The sequence below is a fragment of the Argopecten irradians genome, chromosome 1 (assembly GCF_041381155.1).
Source record: "Argopecten irradians isolate NY chromosome 1, Ai_NY, whole genome shotgun sequence".
Classification (NCBI taxonomy): Eukaryota; Metazoa; Mollusca; class Bivalvia; order Pectinida; family Pectinidae; genus Argopecten; species Argopecten irradians.
In genome coordinates this window covers 27,975,751-27,999,755 of record NC_091134.1, presented here as the reverse complement: position 1 = coordinate 27,999,755, position 24,005 = coordinate 27,975,751, and the positions used below count along the sequence as shown (strand labels likewise).

Below are 24,005 nucleotides of genomic sequence, written 5' to 3'. Positions count from 1 at the left end.
TCCAAGTATCCTCGCAATTTACACCCGTTCTGTATCGAGCGGATGACGCTATTGACAATTTCGGCCTCTGAGTATCCCTTTGACTCAGCCTCGTCGATTTGCCGCACGAGGTTGAGGAAACTGATAGTGTTCGTACTTTGTGACTCCCCGACCTGACCTTGGATTTTTAAATCCTTCCGGGCATACATTGGTTTTGATTTTACAAGGTCACTGCAATCTTGCTCATCAGGATTATTTGTTTCTTTTGACTCTTCGGTGAGTTCTTCATTCTGTTCTTGTTTCACCATGCATGTGGGTTTTGGCTCTTCATACAAATCGGCCACGATCGCCAATAGTGCTGTCGTTCCCCCACCGGACTCCTGTTTCTCAGTCTCCAACCAATCCCGTATGTCGTTGATTAATTTCATCTTCGTCTTGTTTTCCTTGTCCTCCGAAGGCGCCCCCAGATGGTCGATGAGTGCACGCAGGGCTACCAAACTGGCACCAAACAACAACTGCCAGACCACGACCTCCAGCTCCTCACCCCTCAGGCTCAATGGCGACTTCATTACTCCGACTAATATCCCGGACGAGCCCCCAAATATTACGGTTGAGTTTTGTCGGAGAGACGGACACACCTGAAACACGGAGACGAAAACTTGTGTGACTTAACTCGTTTATTTCGGGTTCAGGAATCCCTACAATTCCATAACAATAAAACAGTTAAACAATAGTACATAGTTGACAAATACAAGTACATGGCTCGTTACTGTCTAGAGTACATTGACATCGTGAAATACGGTTACATTTATTTCTATTTTGTAAACTGTCAAAGATCAAACGACTTGGCAATGCATAACTTTTCAGAAGTTCAAAAAGTGGAAACAATTCTGATGTATTGATTATTCTAAAATAATTACAATTTGACTAAGTTGAAATAGCATAGCTTGACTGGACTAAAATATTGCAACAATGTTGAAGTAAAATCATGAATTGACTAGACTAGAGAAATTGCAACATGACAACACACCACTGGGTGCACATCAAATGACTAGATTGTACAATAATGACTAGTTTTGTTCCAATTAAAATTAATTTGGTACATTTGAATATTTAGGACTTTACAAAATAATAATAATAATAAAATCTTTTATTTAACCAGGTTTAATGAGCGATAGCAAATTTATAAAAATTCAAATGAAATCAAAGGAATAATTTATGATCGAGGAAATTATTTATACAATATTAATTTAAGAAAAATAAAGTTTGTTTATATCAATTTAGAATGAAGCAAAATAACTATGAAACACAGGTTTTAACTCATTGCCTTATTTTCCCCATCATTCATTAATATGCCAACAATCCACATTTTATAACATCTGACAATGACATTATGAATTTATAATAATATTCACAATTTGTAACAACATGATAAACACAAATATTTTCCTGAGTATTAGCATTTCTCCCCGTTTGTGATTTCGTAATTCGATCACATTAAAATACACATTGGTCTTATTTCTGATGGTCCACGGGAGGCAACTCGTGATTTGCGAGACTCGCGTTGTTGACGACCGAGCAAAGGAAAAGTTTTAATCGAGCGAAATCTCAAGTTAAGAATCAGTAATCCGGAAATATAAACATAAAATACTAATATCAACAATAATCTTGTCTTACATTACAACTTATAACAATTTTTGGCACCGTACAATTACAAAACGATATCATCACTTTACCCACGCTACACTGGACAATGGCGGGATGCTGGACAAAGCCCCGCTGGACCACGCGGTTTAGAATATTAACAATAAACACTAATATATGGTCTGACAACTTCCAAAACCTCTTCCATTTCCTAGAACGACATATTATCAATACTGGGGACCAATATAACTGACCGATGTTTCGATTACAATACTAAAACTTACCTGAAACACGGAGACGAAAACTTGTGTGACTTAACTCGTTTATTTCGGGTTCAGGAATGAGGTCAGCATCCGGGTACTGTCTTACCTCCCCTTGGTTACTGCACTAAGTTCCAGGGTCGCACACCACCATTTTCGATACGTGTATTTTAAAAAAAATGGTACCCCCCTCAAATGACAGGAATCATTCAGCCTCAGTATTGTTTATACCAAGTGTATTGGGGTGTATCTACACGCATTTCGCGGTTACCAGGCAAGATATTATCACGTCAATCACTAATCCTCCACCTTAACGTTATAAGTTCATAAATATGAACAGGCACTAATTGTAGATCTTCATCATTTCTCCATTTTCTGAGAGACCCTGTGTGCGGAAGGGACTTTTGGTAATCTTGACTAAACCATTTTCACTTTTCTAATGAAGATGGGTGGGTTTATTCCACATATAACATTATACAGTTGAATATTACTATAAAAAGGTTATTTAGTGATAAATAAGAACATCAGGTAGACTCACAGCGACAGACATTTATTTGTTTGGTCAATAGAACAGCCATTTTATACGAGTGGTTAAGGTACCCAACCTTCTTTCACCACTCATCCACCTCGATCTGTGTCCCATAGACTCGAGACCATTGTCAAATATGTTGTGTAAATAACTGTTTCGTGTTACAGAGAAAAGAAAAGCTCTGCAAGTACATATAGCTAGATGATACAATTATTTTAGTTATTTTCTACATGGTTATTTGTAATCAGGATTAATGTGGCTTCTGTTCTGATCCAACGTCCTATATATGTTCATTAGTTAATGAGTGAATTTTTTCCTCCGCCACCCTTTGCTTGACCATGTCATAAAAATAACGAAACTGATTGTACTGTTCCCTTTATGCCTGTTATGCACTTGTACTTGTATAGTCCATCACTTGCCAGGTACGATACCGTAGAATGGTGATTTCTTTTAATTATCCAGACTGGCCACAACCTAATATGACACTATATTGTATGGTAATTGAATCAGACACCTGTTTGATTTCATTATAACTTTGCCTTATATTGAAGACTACAAAATCACAACTTGTTGGTATAATTCTGAATAGGGCCGACTTCAGAACCCTTTCTATACAAAGGAAGAGGTTTACTTACTGATATCGGTTTTCTATTGACCAACAAACAACTTACACAAATAAAACCAGTATCAGCTGAATACTACATCAGAACAAGTGAAAAGTTGACAGCCAAGAGAATGTCTTTTGTAAACTTTTAAACGTTCCATGATATATACGACAGAGTGTATATTGATTATATGCTGCTGTGTTGCGTCCGTTTAAAAGATATGGTCAGTTCGGGACGGCGTGGGGAAAATACTGGGCTCCAATGAATATATATGATCATTCTGGCAACTGTCCCACGAGGAACCCGAGTCGAACCATGGGTGGATGTCTAGCGGCAAATAGTTCCAGACAAATTAATAAGTTAAACACATACCTAGACCCAAGGGTAAAGTGCTAGATACAAACTATCAGACATGTTACCAAGCCCATCGAGACATTACAATAAGTAAAATGATTCAAAACAGTAGAAACACGCTATATCGTAGGGGTCTAATAAGACAGCGGAAGAAACTGACGGACTTTAGAAGAGCATACATCTCTAGGATAATAGTCAATGCTCTAGCGACATTTTCGGTCTTTTAAATCAAGAAATTAATTTCAAATACGAATGACCTAATTTCGAATTTGTCAATAAAAATTGTTTTCCCTACTTCAGTCAATGTTTTTCAGTTGTACCTTAGATGACAAACTTAAATAAACTTTCTATAAATCATCATTCAAACAAACATTGTATTCCCAAACAATATCACCAAAGAGACCAATCAATTATGCATTCGTGTCATTTTCCGTCGAGATACGATTCATTTGTCAACCTATCGAATCATGCCGCAGTTTCGTATATTAATTTGTCACCACAGAGATACAATGCCGTGTTTAAATGTCAAGGTCTATGTCAAACACGCGCTTAGAATTATATATTTCTTCACAAACACTGGCATGTCACAGAAACATAGCACACGGTGGAGTTCAAACTAAACTTCTAACTTTATAAATCGGAATTTTATGGTACCAATGAGTTGCATAAGAAACAAAAATGTATATGTAAGAATAATATCAAGACAAAATTTAAATAAACTGTGCTACATGTACACTGACAAATGGATTCAAGCAAAGGTGTTTATTTGTATCTAAGGTATGTTTTCGGCTGTTTGAAATGCTTGGGTGGACCTAGATTCCATGCAGTTAACATTACCCTAGTTGTCGACGTCCCAGGGGAGTAACACATGAAACATTTAGGGATGGTCGTGTAATTAAGTTATAATAAATGGTGCGAATTCATGGAATATTTTCATATTGGCACCGGGAAACGTAATACGGCGTGTCGCTTTAATGGTCTTGGTACGATTCATTACCACGTGAACAATGGGAATTGATATTAATTAATTTACTATCTACAGTGTTTAATGACATCACGGCCTAAGTACAGTATACCCCTCAATACAATAACATGTTTGTAGTTCAGGAGTTCATGCATCTTACTGAAAAGTGCTAAATGACATTCACAAGACAAACAGATCTTGTCTGAACATTATTCTCTAGAGTGTCCTCAATTGTGTGAAAACAAAGTTAAGATGGACTAATATCTGCATGTTTCGGTGAGATCGCACTATGAAAATGTAGGAGTGTAACTATCACAATTAGACATAACATGAATACCCCGCAGCATTGCAGATATTCACACATTTAAGGATAATAAGGGATTCACTTTATAATTACGTTAAAGAGAGAGTAATTTGTGGACAAGTGGATATAATTCTAGTGTTTGGTCAATCTAAGCTTTACACTGAAAGCTGTCCTAACGAAGTAGGCAGTGGAAATTATCAAATTTAATACATTTTTATGAATATGATAATATATGCTTAGGTTCTTTATATTTTCAAAATAAAGGTAAGTTATATAATTATATAAATATGATATTTAACTAGGTTGATCCAAATCGCTGCACTTCATAATAAAATGCAACAAACAATAACCACTACAAAATACAATATGATCTCAAATCATCTGTTCCGTAAACACCTAATCATGTTTACAGACGGTATCAAATAATTAGGTCATTTCAACCTATAAGATAAAGGCTAATGTATTGATGATTAACTTGTAAAAGAAAGATATACACTTACTAGCGACGATTTACCACTCCTGTAGAATCCATCAAACAACAATGAGTTTTCACTCATTTGCCTTTTTAAAATGTTCTGTTTATCCACAGATCTCGGTGTATTGTTTGGTTGCAGAGCATCTAAACGTCCCGGAAGTGACGTATTTGTTGCTTGTACTTGACTGTGGTAAATACCAGGAGAATCTAAGGATTTGGGAGAAAAGTTCCAGGGGCGCATTTGCATGGGCATTGAGGACGATGTTTCACTTCTTCTGCTTCCTCGCCCAACAGTCAGATAGTTAGTTCTGGTGTAAGAGGTCGACTTGGTTCGGCTGAGAGGAACATTAACTGGATTACTTTCGTATCTGCCCATGCGCGATAGGTGATCCGGTGATGGAATTTTGCGAACTGTTGGTATAACAAACGCTGCCGCCTTTCCATATTTACCACTTACTGTAATTGGTCTGCCATTAACAGTATCTCTAACTGTGGTATGGCAGTTGATGTATTCAGGGTTTTTAATACTTGTTGTATTCCTTTTGAAGTATTGCGGGTTTTCAATATGGTTACTGTGCTCAAGCTTTAGGAGATTAACGCTCGGTTGCGATAAAATATTTTGCGGAGACAGATTAACACTCTGAGAGGACGGAATATCATGTGACGAGACTACAAGATCAACAGTTGCATTCTTTGACGGCATTTCTGGGGGTAAAGACATCACTGATGTATCTTGGCGACTTACATGACTTTCAGGTGTTCTGATATCAAAAAAAGTATTGTTTTTGTTGAATTCCTTTAGAACCTTCTCCTTTGCCGATTTCGTAACCACTGGAAGTTTCCTCCGTGAGATACTATTCTGTACAATGTCTTCTTGGTGGCTCAAACCGCTCATATATAATTCTACGTCTTGCTTCCTGTTTGGATTCAGGGTCTTAAATACGTTTAATGCTTTATCGTCATCGTCATTAGAACGCTTATATCTGTCTTGATTAACGGGAGCATTGTTTGTTGGTGGACCATACAAACTACCGGATTTCTTTAATTGGTTTTGTGTTAATGGTTTCGAGGTTGATTTCTCGCTTGAGTTTTCGTGGATTATAACATCTGAAGAATTAGGAGCACCGGACATCGAGGTGGATCGGTCGACAAGAAACGGTACTGAGTTGACATAAGAAGCTATGATTTGGTCATGTGATCCGTGCACCTTTGCCATGTCTTTATCACTTTTAGACGGCGAAGCAGAAGGATTTTGTTTGGTACCTTCCGGGTTATATCTGCCTTTCTTTGTTTTGGACTTCAGGGTTCCTTCTGATTTAGGTCCCTTCAGACTAGTCTCATCCCTAGCCATCATATGAGTACGTTCACGGCGCTGTTTTCGGTGCTGAGTATGTGTCTTCAGAGCTGGATTATATACCACTGTCGAACCAAAGGCTACAGAATACCTCTTGGATTTCTTCTCTGTATGTCGCCTTGGTTTCTTCATACCAGTTCTCGTCACTGCTGGAACTGGGTTGTTCGGTTGTTCCAGTCCTTGACTCGTCTTGTCTGGGTCTGCACGGTTCGGTTTATTTTCTGTCAATGTTGTTTGTGAATATACCACTGGAGATTTATCCTTCTCTACCGTAACAATGTCTGTATATACGCTGTCCTTGGTAGTCATGTCCATTATAAATGGGAATTCCTCTCTGGAAGTATCCAAATTGTTCTCTGTTGTTGCATGACTTCCAGTTGTTTGAGGTTGTGCTTTTGTTTTATTTGCATCAGAAAATCTTTTTGTCACATTCCTGAATCTATGGATTTTCTGTCTTTGAAGTAAGCTGGTCCTCCTTGTTGAAATTGATAATTTATTAGTTTTGGTAATCACGACCCTTGTATTATCGGAGTCATCAATACTTTCATATCGGTTAGTAGAGAATGTCCGTTCTGTTTCTGTCAAGTTTGAAGAAATTGGGTTATCTCTGTTGTTATCGGAATAATCACCAAAGCTCTCCTTCGGACGTAACGTTTGAGTTTTCCCTTTTAGAATCCTTGAACCTGAACCATTTTGTATGTGGAAAGCGGGTACTACTTTTATGCTTCCTTGTTTACCTCTCATCATGGGGCGACATAATCCTGTGATTTCACTGACAAAGAATTAAACTTAAAGCAAAGTATTCCCACGGTATTCCATCCACAGACCAACGAAGCACCTCAAAATTCGCACTAGTCGGGTATCTGTGTAGAGGATCTGCTGGTCAAACACCTTCTCACAATTAGGTATTTATTTTTGGTTTGTATTAGAGATGTGGAACGTATTAGTCCACTTCGCCACCAAACGGAATACCATTTCGATGAATTCATTAGTCTCCTTAAAGGTTTCATGAAAATATGTCTCGTAATTTCACAACCTTCATAAGAATGTCTGTGTGAAGGATAAGCTATTCGATTCCATAGTCATAAGAAGCCTTTAGGATCTGTCTATCCAGGAGAAAGTCGCCAAACTAATCGTCAAACGGCAGGCCTCATAAGACATCCCCATGTTTGGTAACAGTAAAGATCAGGAGAGCAAATCTTAGTAATAAAGGGCATTCAAAGTCTTGGTAAATACAGCATCCGGTTTAATGTCAAGCTCCAATAATACAAAGTATGGTCATATACACAGTTCAACAGTTAAAACTTATTTTTCATAATTAACAACTGATTTTTTTACTTTTACATTTAAACACACCTGTTTGATATCCAGAGAGAATATGAGTGAATAATTAGCACTAATATCAAATGTTTTAAATAAAATCCGTCTTAATTATTTGTATTGTATGCTAGCATACACGGTGAGAGTGAAATTTGGAAAACTGTATAACAACACTTCCGGTCATGTGACTTCCGGCATTGTTACATATCGCAAACGAACAAACACAAATGCTTCAATCGTATACCCTTTGTGGATAACTCAAGCATTATTTGTCCGAATAAAGGACGCGCTCTTTAAAAGTACGTACAGTACAAACAAATGTCAAATAAGCCAAGTATTAAATACTAGGGTGCGAAGTTCAATATAACATAAATCTATTATTTTCACTGGTTCTTATATAAGCACGGTTGTGAAAGTATGACACTTGAATCATATGGATATGTAAAATAACATACTTTAACAGAAACAGCTTTTAATTTTTTAAGTGTAACTTTAAAACTAGCGTGATAACTTTGTCGATTTTGATGATTTTTTTAGTCCCACAAATTATTATCTAATTGTTGATAATATTTGTTATAAACTTATAACTTCCTAAATAATTTTATGTTCGGGTTCGAGTTGATGTTCAGGTAATGTTTATGTAAAGTTTGTAAATTTGAATACACCATTTTACAACAGAGGCTTTTACAACCAACTATATAATAACCCAAGATTTACATAAGGAATGTTGCAGTTCTTGGAGTTGTAGCTTCGGCTCAGGTCATGTGTATAGATGTTTTGATGTTGTAAGTGCTAAGTAGTGATTTTTGTTTACGGAAACGAACTTATTGTCTGGGGGTAAGTATTGTCCTAGGTAGTATGTCACGTTTCAATCTTTAAACAACGCGGAAAATGTTATCTATTTAAGGTTTATAAAGAACATTGGTCTGGTTAAATAAAGAATTATGCAGACAAATATAAATATGTGGTCGTTTGAGGTTCTCTCCTTAACCATAATAAGTATTACTTAATGCTTTGAAACGTTACAACCTATCAGACATATTTCATTTATGAAAGAACAGGATAACGTCTCCTTTTTTATCTATTTTCAACATTAACCTTTACCAAACAGATACAGCAAGGCTTCTCCGTGTGACCTTTTATCTTAGTGTGCAAACGAGATTGAATGAGTTGAGGTGGGAATGAAAGGGATGGCGATAGTGACAGGGAGTATCGTCGTATTTTTATCATTAAAAACCATGAAATCTGAAATGGAAGACACGAAATTTGTCAGCGCGGGAAAATGACTTTTTAATGATGTAAAGGCATATGGATACCCGTGAATGTATTTGTGTTTTGCTGTGGTTCATTTGCAGTACAATATCATTGCAGTCCCACTATATGATCTTACTATCAATGAACTTACCTTTGGGTATATCACGTGACTCTGAAAAGACGGAGTACTTGTGTAAAGTCCACTTCTATAGGGCCGTATTGGGCCAAACACCACACGGGAGTTGTATTTGTCGAACGCCATACAACGTCACTTTTTGTGTCTGAACTTCCGGCTAAAGCAGACTACCTTATAAGAAAGATATGTCTTGAAAGTGCATAAACTCCGCCCAATTAATTCATGTAATATTTACAGTAGCTCACACTCAACTTTTTCTGATGAGTTATGATTGGAAAACTCATATAGTCCGTTTATCATCCTCTGTTACTACTATATTGCACATATAAGTCTATACAGTCGACTCTCCTCATTTGATTATTTATAAACAACTAAATAAATCAACATGGCACTCACGACTAACCGTCGACATCATCCTTTTCAATTGGACATGCTATCAAAGCAATCTGATTTCCGCATCACGAAACTCGGTCACGGAATCCAAGAAAGATAAACGGATGGCTTGATTTTTAAATGTGACATTTCATGCATAAAACGTTGTTGAAACTGTAATACCAATGCAGTGGTTCAAAAGGTTCCATCAACATTTATAAGTCCATAAATAACACGGACCATTGTTACACAAACAGACATTTCTGGTCCAGAGGTTTGATGCTACAATTTCAAACAAAATAGATTCGCAATGTTTTTACAATGTATTGGACCCTGAATGTCCGAAACAGCGCGTGACTATAATTTCTTTGACTTGGTTTTCACGTGCAGTAAGACAAAGTAACATTAATTTCCTCTGCAGAATTATTATGATGATTGTCCTACGTAGTAAATTGTTTTAAGAGGTATACCATCAACAAAATCCGAATCATGTTGAAATTCAATATGCTTCTTTGAGTCTCTGGCAATTTATTGGCACGCAACTGGTTATGCATACAACAATAAATACATATTGTCCACTGACGATAGCAGCCAAAATCAGGTGTTTGATTGAACGAGAAGTGTATATATAGCAGAAGTGAAAAATGCATGACAACGATTGGGTATATACCTATTACGTGGCAAATTACCAGTGTTCTCCCACATTTCATGAGTATTACCTGCATTTACGTTATTGAAAGATCCGTTATGTTTTTGCAATACTTTCATTTTGTTCTTCTTATTTTTGAATTTTTATCTAGATGACGCTAATAACTGATAAGAAATACAATAGTTAATCAGTCTTTAAATAAAGAAGAGGAAATTCCCTTCAAACCTTGGGAAACTCCGAGCTAGTGTGGCACACCACACATGTTTGCTAGTTGGTATGAAATATATTCAAGTTTTATCTACTTGATTTTCGTCTATTTAAACGATTTATGTTTATAATTGATGTAATGTTAATATATTACAAAGGGATTACACATACTGTCATATTATCATCTCCTGGAACATTTCAAAGCAAAACTGAAGGCTACGTGTGCGACAACAGATCAGGTATATATTTAGTCTCAAAAGAAATGAATAACGGTACACTGTGAATGGCTATCCTGTAGTGACTATAGATATCCATTCAGTATGGCAGCAAGCCATCGGAAGTTAACTAAATCCACAGTCAGTCACATAGTGTAAAGACCCACTCTTTATAACAAGTGTATCTAAATTAGTATCTCTGTCATCTTAAACATCTATTAGGTGGGGAGTATTATAACACACCGTACCTCAAGGGTAGGTCATAGACGATTCCAAAGTCAACACGAGTCGCTAATTTGGTGATGGAAGGGAGGTAAGCGGAATCTATGGTCTACATAGATGTTGAATTTATCCCTGTCTTGTTAGCATTCATATTCGCTATGAATATGTTTATAAGGGCACAAAGGGCACGAAGTGCGAAGCACTTCTAAGGTAACACATACATGAAAATATAAGTGGAAAAAAACTCAATTTCCAAAATTCAATCCACCACACTGACAGCTTTAGTTTGAGGCCGCCATTTTTTTTAACCCACTGTAAAAAAATCCCATCAGCGTGAATGCAATGCTTTGAAGTCAGCTCATTATATAATCAAGAGGTTCAAACACTTTTATGATCCGACGAACGTAATCTTCATCCGGCAGAAGCTCAGTGTTCATTGCTCTTTATTTGCAAGCGTTCAAGTGATTGACCACCTTCCAATATAATCAGCTGACCAAAAACGGAATATCTGTTACGGAAATAACAAAATTTTCCTTCTCTTATGTGGATTTCCTTCTCAAATGGGGGTTTTGGGACAAGGATAGTATGTGAATTTATAAAAAAAAATAAACATAAAATTCAGCTCCGTTATTTCGATAATTTGAACTTTTTAAAGGTGCATAATTAATGGTTACTGTAACATCTGACTGTGCCCTGTAAGGCATTGCCTTCAGTCGCATTATTTGATAACAACTTTATGATGAAAAGAGACTTTGCATCTATAATGTATGAATATTTCATTATCGACAAAGACGAAACAGCCACTTGGACAGCCATCTTCCGTGATCGCTGGTACAACAATTGTGACGACACAACGATAACGACGTCATAATAAGCGGATAGCAGTTCATACACTGATGAATGCCAACTGCGCTTGGTAATATTACATAATGGGGCTGCAGTAAAAATGGAAATATGTATATAAATACACAATCAAATAGACAAATCACATGGACTTGACAAGTTTCCATATACAAGAGTAAAATCCGACCGCTGTCAGGCCCGTGATCATTTTTTTTTTATAATAAAGATCTTAAATTGAGGTAGGTGGCATTTTATTTTATCGAGTCGTGTGAGAACGATGTCAAGTCATAAGTCCCTTGAGAAAGTTGTTACAAAATAATGTATGTGCTTAATATTTGGATCTCTCTTACCTTCACTCCGGACGGAAAGGACATCCTGGATGGTCCCTGGGGCCCTAGGGAGCTGGCGGGAAGACTTGGCAGAGAAACATCCACCTCAGACTCGTAGTAGGATGTCACAGGGGTCGGGGTTACTGCTGTTTTCACAAATACATAGTTCTCGTCTCCGGAATCCGTATCTTCTTTTCTTTTTACATACTGCCTTTGATGTCTGCGTTTGACGTTAGATTTTAGAATAATTTCTCCTTCGTTCATTTGTCGATTCATATCGTTCAGAAGTTTCTCAACTCTGTTTAACACCGATGCTCGTTTATTGCGAGCATCCTCTCTTCCATTGTCCGATCTATCCGTTTGTCCTCCATATTGTACAGTTTCCGGAAGAGGAATATGAGTATAGTATCTCGGTTTTTCGGGAATAGGGGGAAGTTCCGGTTGTCCCTCATATATCGGACGTTGCACCATTGGAATGTGTGAGGCTTTTTCGGTTTCTGCGGCGTGATAAACTGGAGGCGCTGTCTTTTTTGCTTCCGTGTATGATGGGAAATCACGTGACTCCTGCTGGTAAGAAGAGCGGTAAGAATATTCACCAGGTAGTTTCGTATCTTTGGGAGATAAATAATGCTGTTTATTCTTATCCATTTGTTGTCGTAAGATCCATTCTCGACGTTCAATTGACGCCATCAATTCGTCGTCGCGCTTGTGCATGCTTCTTTTCCGCGTGTTTCTACGTTGACGTGGAGGTTTTTCATATTCTTCTTCACTTCCGGTTCTAACTATATCCTCGTCCGTTCGTCTATTTTTTCTACTTCTACGTTGTTTGTCACGCTTTTTATATCGTTCTTTCCTACGCTCCTGTGACGCCAACAGTTGCATATATTTCTGTTTTTCGCTATAAAATCGGTCTCTTTGGTACATGTCAAAGCCTCCAGAAACCTGCAAAACAAAACCAAATATCAATCAAATGGTCAGTATAGTGTGATAGCCTCTAGCCGAACGACGACGTCACTATTAAATCTCAATAAACCCCTACAACTTATACAATCCCAACAGTAACTACCTTGCCGATTCTCCAATACCTCGTCTTTATACGAGGAAGCTAATAAATCGTATCCTTTTTATTCCTAACATTGTGCATTAACTATTGCCGATTCCGGAGGACGAAATTGATTGTTGACAATTGATTTTTAATGAATACGAAATAGAGATTTTCTGACACTTTTGATCGCTGGTAATCACAAACGAGGGCCAACTACGGGTTTACTAGGCTAGTCCGCATCCGGGTTCAATATTACAAGGCATTCACTGCAAAATAATGATGCAGTTTATGTTTATTATCAATTTTATTAATTCCCTGGAGGTACGCGATCGGGCTAGGCGCCGATAATCCACATTTGATTGTGTTTCACCAGGCAAAGAATTACCAGATTTAAACAAGGAAATATAAAGTTTGGACCGGAGTCCGTGTAATTGTAATACGGATCCAGGTCCAGATACCTATAATCCACAAAGCCTCAATGACAAATTCGTGAAAGGTAATACTGTGGAATTTATTTCAGTTATTTCAACCTTTCTTAAAAACTACTAGTATCAAAAGGAACGCCTCTCAATGAGTTTGAGTTAACACACAAAAAATTACATGGAATACTTATATATCAACACACACATTTATTTCTTTATCTTAGATGAAACAGTTTTAAATATTTTCTTAATGTTTTATGTTTTGATAGTTGGATGACAGTGTGGAGTATGGGTACACCGAATATTGGTACTAGATAGCAGAATCAACAAACAATAAGGATTATTGCAAACAAGAATATCAGCTCCTGAAATGGGAACCTCAAAAACCAAGCCGAAAATCACAAAATCTACGCTTGTGGTGGTAAACAGTACCCTAACGGCAATGTGAAGTTAGCACCATATTCGGAATTCGGAATTAGAATAACGAATTCGGTGTCAGCACCGTGGTCGGGATTCGGGATTGAAGAAATCGGAATCGTTATTCGAATCCCAAATCCCGAATTTATCGAGGTTTTAAGTTGTTTTTGAAGTTGTGAAATTATGTTTCGATCTGTTTTTTTATGTTTTGGAAATGTTATTTATTTGTTCAATTCATAATAACGAATAAGGTGCTGACACCGGATTTGTTATTCGAATCCCGAATCCAGAATACGAAAGGTATACAGTATATAGTAGGCCGGGTACGCACATTCGTTCTAGAGGTACCCATTAGAGACGAGACGACCTTTCGAGTGTACAGTGAAATGTTTCCCTAGCAATTTTTTCGTAAACCCGATTCATCAGGCCATTGGTCAATACTCGATACAAGGCCAATTTTGTTCATCAAGCACTCACTGGAAAGATAAATTATTTTTTCTTTAAGGTAAAATATGCGTCACTGGTGTATAGAGCCCGATTATTTAAAAAAAAAAACACGATTAAAAAAAACCAGGTCCGTTTTTCTCTACCGCCGAGTTTATACCCTTGATACTATACTGTGATATACCAAGATCCTTATCATTGAGACGCTTGTCTATTAGGTTTAAATAGCCCAATAGCGACGGACATTCAAGTGACTAAGATTTTTCGTCAATGTGTTTTCATTGAGAACCAACACACAAAACAATAATTACCGACAATAAAAGACTACATTTTAACTGACATTATATGGTGAATAGCACGATTCTCACACAAACAGATATACATAAAAACACCCTCGATGACGACATAGTCACACGTCATTGTTAAACTGTAGATTTCTTCTATAATGACGATATATGTAGGTGGAAGTATACGGGAGTACGATGTGGAAAGTTCGAGTCCCACGAGTAATAGTAAAGTTGGCGTATTTGTGGTCATTTGTTATATAAATCTGGCTAGTTGGCTTTGGCGAAGTGACATGATATTTATCTTTAGCTTTTAGGATACAAAATCGAGCCTCAAAGTCAAGTATGGTAGATTTTGTGTTAAAGACGATATACAGTATCTACTTACTCAAAAATACAGCTCTAACATAGATACTCACCGATGCTGTAGAAATCAAGAAATGGGAAAAACCTGTCAAACAATATTCTACAGTTCTGTTATATTTGATTTCATATGCATCCTGATCTTTCAGAGTTACTTCCCTTAGTTTCACATCGTCACACGTTTCACTCCGTCAGTGCAAATTTAATAGATTGGCGGCATGAAACGAAGGGAAGCCAGGTGGATATATAATAATTGTTAGGAGTACAAAACTTAAAGAATAATCATCATGGTTTTCTCCGGGTTGTCCGGTTTTCTACAACTAACGCAGCAACAAGAGAAGTTTATTAAGAATTACAACATGAGTTGAAAAATTAGTTGATCAACGAGAGTCATTAGAAACCAATATCCGTCTTTGTAGGGTTTAGGTTTGTATTTTAGTAATTCTTGGTTTCCGGTATTTTGTTTACTGGAGTCATGAGAGCGGAATCCAAAGTTTTCCAGAAGATTACACGAAGCTTTGGAGTTTGCTCTGAACTAAAATATCGTTGAAAACTCTAGAAAACACCCTTTAAGATCCATTGGTTACTTTATAAATAAACACAAGTTCATAGTGTTAGTAAATGTAAGCCAGCATTTCGGCACACTTTGGTGAAATAAGAAATAAAGTGATTAATTCTACTTTATAAACGGAAAGAAGTGTTGATGTTGTCTTTGAAGATGTGAATATTTAATCTCCATTTCCTGTGAGTGAAATGTGTTTTGCCGGATGCAGGGTTTGTATAGTGAAAATTTATGTGACAATTCATAAAACTAAATGTGTATTTCAAACAATATCAACTCACAAACACTTCCATAGTAAGTCATGTTTTACATATCTGTTCATTTCTGGTAAAAAAAAACTTTTTGAAATTACAGTATTTATGCTCTCTTAATTATCTGAATTATTTTTCAAAAATATAATATTTAAATGTTAACAAAAATACCATATCACATAAAATACTTACAAACCCAGGAATGCGTTCGTAATCCGCCATGTTTGGTTTTTCTGCCCTGGTCGGAATCCTAATTGGTAGCCTATGTAACCATACCGATATCCAGCTAAAATGACGTGACTATCTCATATAAGATATTCCTCACATGTTTCCAATCAAGGTGAGGATGTTCACATCCTTAGAAAAGATGACGTACAATTTCATATCATCTGTCGACAGGTAAAAATATTATATGGGTGAGATAACGTTTACCTGTATAGGTAAAACTACTGGCAAGATGTCTCAGGTGTTAACGAGATTAAAGGTAAATCTTCACTTTCGCCGATAAATATCAACACACCATCATGAGATCGCTCCCCTTGTCATGCTAATAATTGCAGTCTTAGGATCATAAATCGCATGTCTCCAGGTAGTCAGCATTCAGATTGAAATCCCCTTATCGAAACGACACTCCATTTATAGATAATTCCCCTTTATATTCTTGTCATCTGTATGGGATCGCTGTTTATAAGAACACGCCGAAATATATTCTCAATAGCTGTTCATTTCACAATCAAATCATTTAAATCGACGCCCTGTCAGCTTGACGAGATGTGCTCCAAGTTCCAACGCGCCATTTACATGCATGTGCTGAACGTTCGGCATGTTACGTCAGAATAAATCCTATTTAGTGACGTCATCGTAGACTACCCTGTTTTTATCTAGAGGTGCGTTCAAGTTTTACTTCAGGTTTAAAGTTGAGAAAAAATACTTCAAGCCGTGTATGCCGTTCAGACATGTAGAAACGACAGTAAAGCCTTTACATGTACCATGAATAGAGTTATATATTTTTTCTCTCCGACTCTTTCAAGTATTTCTTGGTCCGTATGACGGAATAAAAGAACAAATTATAATAATGTTTCACACCTGAATGTGCTGTACTCCCTAGCGAACACATGAGTCGATCACAGTACCATTAAGTCCGTTTCTATCCCTAAACGAAAAGTTCATTTGAAATTATACATTGTCTAATAGTCAATTTCAATCAAATAACGATATGATAATTCTATCGATTTCTATATTTTGCACTCATATCAAATTTCAGTTGTATTTGCTTTAATAACTTGACATTTGAATTGTCTGCAAGTGGAATCGTCACGTGATAAGTCAATATGTTTGATGTATATTTACATACATGTATACCGGTGGAAGCTACGAAAGACAAATGTATGAAATAAGATCAGAGACAACGTTTATCATCGAGACGTAGATAAAAATAATTGTTATGAAAAACAGTATGTCTGACATAACATTCGGAAGCCCTTGGTCGACTGATTTGATCGTTACGGTAATGGACCCAACGTGTCCAAAGACTGACAGCTACACGTTTGTCAGACTGACAATCAATTTCGGTACAAGAAAAGTCAATATTTGTGCAATTGAAAATGAATTAGTTTTGTCTACACGGGCATTATATTACTGAAATGAAAACAAACATGTCGCATGCTTGAATGTTGTTCAAATTAACGTTTAAATTCAATGTGTGTAATTATATTACTGCTAATCAAACTATCAACTGCATTCGCCTGAAAACTTAGAATTACTATCATATACCGATTTTCTGAATTATGAACTTTGGACTTAGATTGCGTCTGATCATTTCTGACCTAGTCATTTCAATAACTAAATCAAACAACAAAAAATCAGCTTTGTTGGAGAATACTCCTTCACACATCTATCGACCGGTCTTTTATAATGACTGTATTAAAAAGCTGATAATAAACTAAGTCATCGCAAACAAACACTTCTGTTTCTACTGAACTTTTATTTTAATCTTTTCTGCGTCTTTTAGTATTACGCCCTTTGAAGTAATACCTGATTATAACTAAATCATTTCGACAAGTTTGTGCGACAATCAGATTTCTAATGAGTAGCATCCGCCTAGTACTAGTTAATGATTTCCGGTTGACCTTTTCACCCACAAATTTTACTTTCGCCATAGACCGTTATTTTACGACTAATACATCTTTTGGTTTATGATATTTAACTTCCGGTCTAAATCTTAAGAAGTTGTTAATACATAAGTATCTTTCAACTTGGAGAATATAGCATAGGAACTCGATTTGGCTTGCACAAGGCAAAACGAGTGTATTGTTGTTTACGTGAAGTGTTCGAAGGCTCATGATTCTATCCGAAGATTCATGAATGATTATAGAAATCATTTATCTAGTCAATTTAAATCATGCGGTTATATTAAAATATTTCCGTAGAGAGAGCAAAAGGCGAACGTAATTTCAATTTGACTGCGGGAGAAAAATGCCATCGCGAAGGAAATATAGGCGATATCTATTCGTCAGTTTCCGCTTCATAACATCACGAACACGTGACTTGAGTAACAGTCTATAGAAATGATATAATTTACCTTAAATAAGCACGAAGTAAATGCATGGAATGAATTAGTTTTACTTTACGGTGACTTGCACGTTAATACTGATTCTAACAGCGCATATTCCCTATAGCTGGCATTTACACAATCACAGAGATACCTGACAGTCTCTTCTCTATGTAGTCAGCGATACGTAAATGATGTATAAATACCTCTCCTATATTAATTCACTTTTGACTGTAATCGTTTACAAAAAAAGCCAAAGTGATGCGACACATTTAGTCTAATAGGCTGTTTGATATACTCACACTAAAACTATATAGAATAGCAATTAAAGATGGCGTGTACTTTTCTGTGATTTTCTTGGATTAAATACACACGCATATTTTCACCGTTGTCCTAAAAACTTAATTTTGACTAGAACCTTTTTTCTAATTCTATAACTCTGAGTTTGATATGCCACTATTCTTTTGCAACATATAATCTTCACAAAAGCATATTTCATTCTCTATCAGCGCGCAGGGTTGCTGACAGACGGAGCTGATAGGATGCGTTATGACAGCACAATCCGAACAATCAACGAACCTCACTATCGCGAACTCGTCGGGAACGTGGTAAAATTTCGAGTTATACCTGAGTGGTTACTTTGATTCTTTGTTTCATCACCATTTTCTCTAATATTTGCGTCATATGTATACTATATCATCGTTTTTTACAGGATCATAAGTGATATAACTAGTGTCTAATCTCATTAATACTTTGGTATATGTGCAAAGTAACAATAACAAACTTTGTTTATGTGGAATGATTCTTATCGACTGACTCCTTTTATATCGTGATGAAGAATGTCATCTATAATACTTGATGTAAAGTCATTCGACATTTAATCAGGTAAACTGTGTGGGAGTCAGGTTCATTCATATTAACTATTCACAGGTTTCCCCAGTTTACCGAGTGAATTATCGATAAGGTCGTCACTTCTTTCGGTAAAAATCGGAGATAATTTATAAATATTTATCATCGACAGGTGGAGTGCAGAATGTTTATATACAGTATCTAGACAAAGGTAGGTCTCTAACGTAGCTCGACACAACGACAGCGTTTTAAAGGGGTATTTAAAATGTCTTATAATTTTATATCATGACCAAAAGTTATGCGTAGATTTAATATTTTATCTATATAACCAGCCACAAAAGCCGTCAGCTTGAGTAAATACGCGGAAATGAAATGATAGAATATAATGAATAGTCCGTTCAAAAGATTTCCTTCATAACGGTAATGTATTGATGGTGTCTATGGACGAACTTTATATGACGAGTGGTAAATGGTATGTAATGCTGTTTGTTGTATGTATAAGTTCATATTTAATACAACGTAATATTGAGGTTAAGTTTATACCTGCCGTTCTAACAGTTCACACGTCTGTTTTTGACCTAGAATGTTTATGCATTAGTGAAGGTAAACAAGGTGTTTACGGCCAATAATTTCGGATCGTGGGCTTTACGATAACACTGGAATAATAAATGTTTTGGTGGGTTAGATATTTCAAATAGGCATTTTATTAGCATAGTTTATCACATAATTCCTATTCATGAGAAAATCAACTTTATGAATTTCTGTTCGAGCCCTTCGCTGCCACAGCCAAGGTTTGTTATGCGTTTAAATATCGTACCAAGTGTTCTATGTGATATTATACTGAACCAAGCAGTTAAAGTCAAGTAGAACGCTTAAAAGCATGAAAGAGGGAACAAAATATAAGTGATGAAGTTTAGTAAATAAAACAAATTCCATCCAACACTTTTTGTAAGTATAAAGCAATATCAAACAACAAACCAAGGATTTATAAATCTTTGAACAAACTAAATTCCGAGTTTTTAAAACTATATTTTTTTTCTTCATTTTTTAATGATGTACAATTATCATATTTTCCGAATTAGGTGAAGAGAGAAAACCGGATACCACGGAGAAAAATTATCGAGCCACAGCCCAGTATAGCTGGCAACTGTCAGAAGAAGGCCTCGACCTGGCAATGAAATATTCGTACATAGCAGGATATCGTTGGGATAACTTTAGAACTCCTTCCAACCGCGCAAATGACATAGTATGGTAAGTAGATTTCCCCAAAAGGTGTGGGTTAATACAGAATTTTATTTGAAAGTCAGACAGGATCTGATTATCATTGTCATTACCACAAAAGACGGACGGAACCGATACCTACATTATAATAACGTCATTTAAAACCGAATCATGTTTTCATTAGTGAGCTAACGGAAGGGTTTTACTGAGCTATTTATCGAATAAACAGAATGTTTAACAATGTAGATGATACAAAAGCTGTCGGTAATCTAGGCTTGTCATATGTGGAAACTGTACTGGGCACTTTAACTACAGAACCAACCCGCGATAGAGAAATACTTCATAAATAACAAGCTATGAATTATGTATCTGTGTTTCATTAACTTCTGTATTCATATGAAAACATTACAGATTTAAGGAAAGTTCATAAACTTTGATTTACCCCTCATTATTTTAAGTAAATATTCCTTTAAGTTAGTATACTTTGTTAAAATAAAAAAGTATATGACTTGTCAAGAGCTAAATCAAATCTCGGTTATCTCCCTTGTCCTGACATAAGCTTCACCTGCGGATAGAGAATCGAACCCCGGTCGCAATGGTAATGGCGAGTGTGTTATTATTGTATCATCTGATTTCTCAGTACATTTTATGGCGACATTGTGACTTCACATTTTGCACCATTTACGGTAATTCCCAGCAAACCAGAAAGATGAATCCGGCAAACAAACAATAGAAAAATGATCAATTAAGGTTGATGGTTTATATAGCGGCAGGGCAATTTATCAAAATAAATAAATAAAAATAGTAATAAAAATGGCAAAAAGTTAAAGGTATTTCATTTCATTGTGTCAGGAATTGCTGTGGGATCTGTCGTTATTATGGAGGAAGCCGGAAATGTGATTGTGATCATACCTGTAATGTCGGAAACTAATTACTGGATGCAATTTGAAATGTTTGAATATCGGATTATATATAAACATGGGACAGCGCATCAGAGACAGATGATGGAGCCTCCAAGGCAGGATACATCATATAAAACACATCATATTGACAGCCTCTATTGCATCTGCATTCGTAACACATGGTGATGACATACCGTTCACAGGGACATGGCAATCAGTACAGCTTCAGTATACAGAACACAGAGGCCTGACAATCAGTCAGTTTACAGTCTGTGTATACAGAACACAGGGACCTGACAATCAGTCAGTTTACAGTCTGTGTATCCAGAACAGAGGGACATGAAAATCAGTCAGTTTACAGTCTGTGTAAACAGAACATAGGGACATGAAAATCAGTAAGTTTACAGCCTCTGTATACAGAACACAGGGACCTGACAATCAGTCAGTTTACAATCTGTGTATACAGAACACAGGGACATGACAATCAGCCAGTTTACAGCCTGTGTATATAGAACACATGGATCTGACAATCAGTCAGTTTACAACCTCTTTATAAAGAACACAGGGACCTGACAATCAGTCAGTTTACAACTGCTGTATACATAACACAGGGACCTGACAGTCAATCAGTTAACAGCTGCTGTATTCAGAACACAGGGACCTGACAATCAGTCAGTTTACAGTCTGTGTATACAGAACACAGGGACCTGACAATCAGTCAGTTTACAGCCTGTGTATACAGAACACAGGGACATGACAATCAGTCAGTTTACAGCTGTGTATACAGAACACAGGGACCTGACAATCAGTCAGTTTACAGCCTGTGTATACAGAACACAGGGACCTGACAATCAGTCAGTTTACAGCTGCTGTATACAGAACACAGGGACCTGACAATCAGTCAGTTTACAACCTCTGTATAAAGAACACAGGGACCTGACAATCAGTCAGTTTACAACTGCTGTATACATAACACAGGGACCTGACAGTGGGTCTGTTTACAACTGCTTTATACATAACACAGGGACCTGACAGTCAATCAGTTAACAGCTGCTGGTATACAGAACACAGGGACCTGACAATCAGTCAGTTTACAGCCTCTGTAAACAGAACAAAGGGACCTGACAATCAGTCAGTTTACAGCCTGCTGTAAACAGAACACAGGGACCTGACAATCAGTCAGTTTACAGCCTGTGTATACAGAACATAGGGACATGACAATCAGTCAGTTTACAGCCTGTGTATACAGAACACAGGGACATGACAATCAGTCAGTTTACAGCCTGTGTATACAGAACAAAGGGACATGACAATCAGACAGTTTACAGAGCTGTGTATACAGAACATATGGACATGACAATCAGTCAGTTTACAGCCTGTGTATACAGAACAGGGACTGAAATCAGTCAGTACACCTTGTATACACAAGGACAGAGCATTATCAGTTTACACTGTATACAGAACATTGACAGACAATCAGCTTGACTCAGTTTACAGCTCTGTGTATACAGAACACAGGGACATGACAATCAGTCAGTTTACAGCCTCTGTATACAGAACACAGTGGATCTGACAATCAGTCAGTGTTGTATACATAACACTCTGACAGTCGCAGTTTACAGAGCTTGTGTATACAGAACACAGGACCTGACAATCAGTCAGTTTACAACTGCTGTGTATACAACATAGTGACCTGACACAGTCAGTTACAGCTGACATAGTGTAGTCTGTTTACAGCTGCTGTATACATAACACACGAATGGGTCCAAATATATATAGACTCTAGCTAATTTTCAGACCCCTGTGCCTTAATCTAGATACCAAAGAACTGGTGAGAGTCAGATGTGGTTGATGTTATTTTGCCTACCATGATATGCATAGCACGCATATGAATCTAATCACACTTAGTGTACGTTTTGAACATACAAGGCTTTCTGTATGGAGTATATCACCTTGATTGTCTGTAAAGATACGGTTTGTTTCTAACTTGTCTCTTATGTTATCACGGACACCTGAGATAGATGGAATACTATAATACTCTTTCATATGTGGATATGAAGGATAGGGGTATTCTACCCGAGGGTCACGTAACTGCAATTCAATTCTTCATACATGAAAATTGCATGATATTTTCAACGCAAATTCCGTTGTTTGTATCTTTTAAAGTTAATCCACCATAGTTTCTGAAAAAAAAATGTTTAAAATGGCACCTAGAAAATAATTATTTTATTGACGCTGTGACGTCACGCGGCTTTATTGCATAGGTAGCTATGCAATACAGCCTCAGACGACACGAGTATATTGCCCTAGACCAGCCAGTATTACACATGTAGGTATGAGAGAAAATGGTGTAATGCTAGGTTTACACTATGTTCCCTGCGGCCACGGCAGCACCGTTTCAGACCACCGTGGACAAAACGTGGTGACCGCGAGACAACGTGAGACAGCGCAGAAGGACGTGATAGACAAACGTAAGCGGTCGTGAATATCGTGGATGCCGTGCCAGATTTTTAAACTGTCAAAAAATTTGCCACGGCAGTCACGGTACAGATAGTGAACGCCACAGGACGTAATAAAACGAGATTGACGTAACAAAACGTAACAGTGCGTACGAGGCCGTAACAAAACTTCCAGACGGTCCGTGGTGGAACGGGCAGCAAGCACGTTCCCCGGAATCTC

The 24,005-nt window shown here is 36.9% G+C and overlaps 1 protein-coding gene across 3 annotated transcripts in view; it reads right to left on the bottom strand.

Moving 5' to 3' along the window:
- The window catches only part of LOC138322984 (echinoderm microtubule-associated protein-like 2), a 107,949-nt gene extending 91,382 nt beyond the window's left edge, over nt 1–16,567 (bottom strand). For 2 of the 3 annotated variants that reach the window (XM_069267269.1, XM_069267278.1), the window contains exon 1: nt 5,140–7,041. In XM_069267269.1, the coding sequence (XP_069123370.1) occupies nt 5,140–6,783 (1,644 nt within the window). In that variant the 5' untranslated portion in view covers nt 6,784–7,041. Of the gene's footprint in view, nt 1–5,139; nt 7,042–12,036; nt 12,958–15,995 lie in introns of those variants that run through there. The other variant, XM_069267286.1, reaches the window with a different exon arrangement.
- Nucleotides 16,568–24,005: the final 7,438 nt, after the last annotated feature.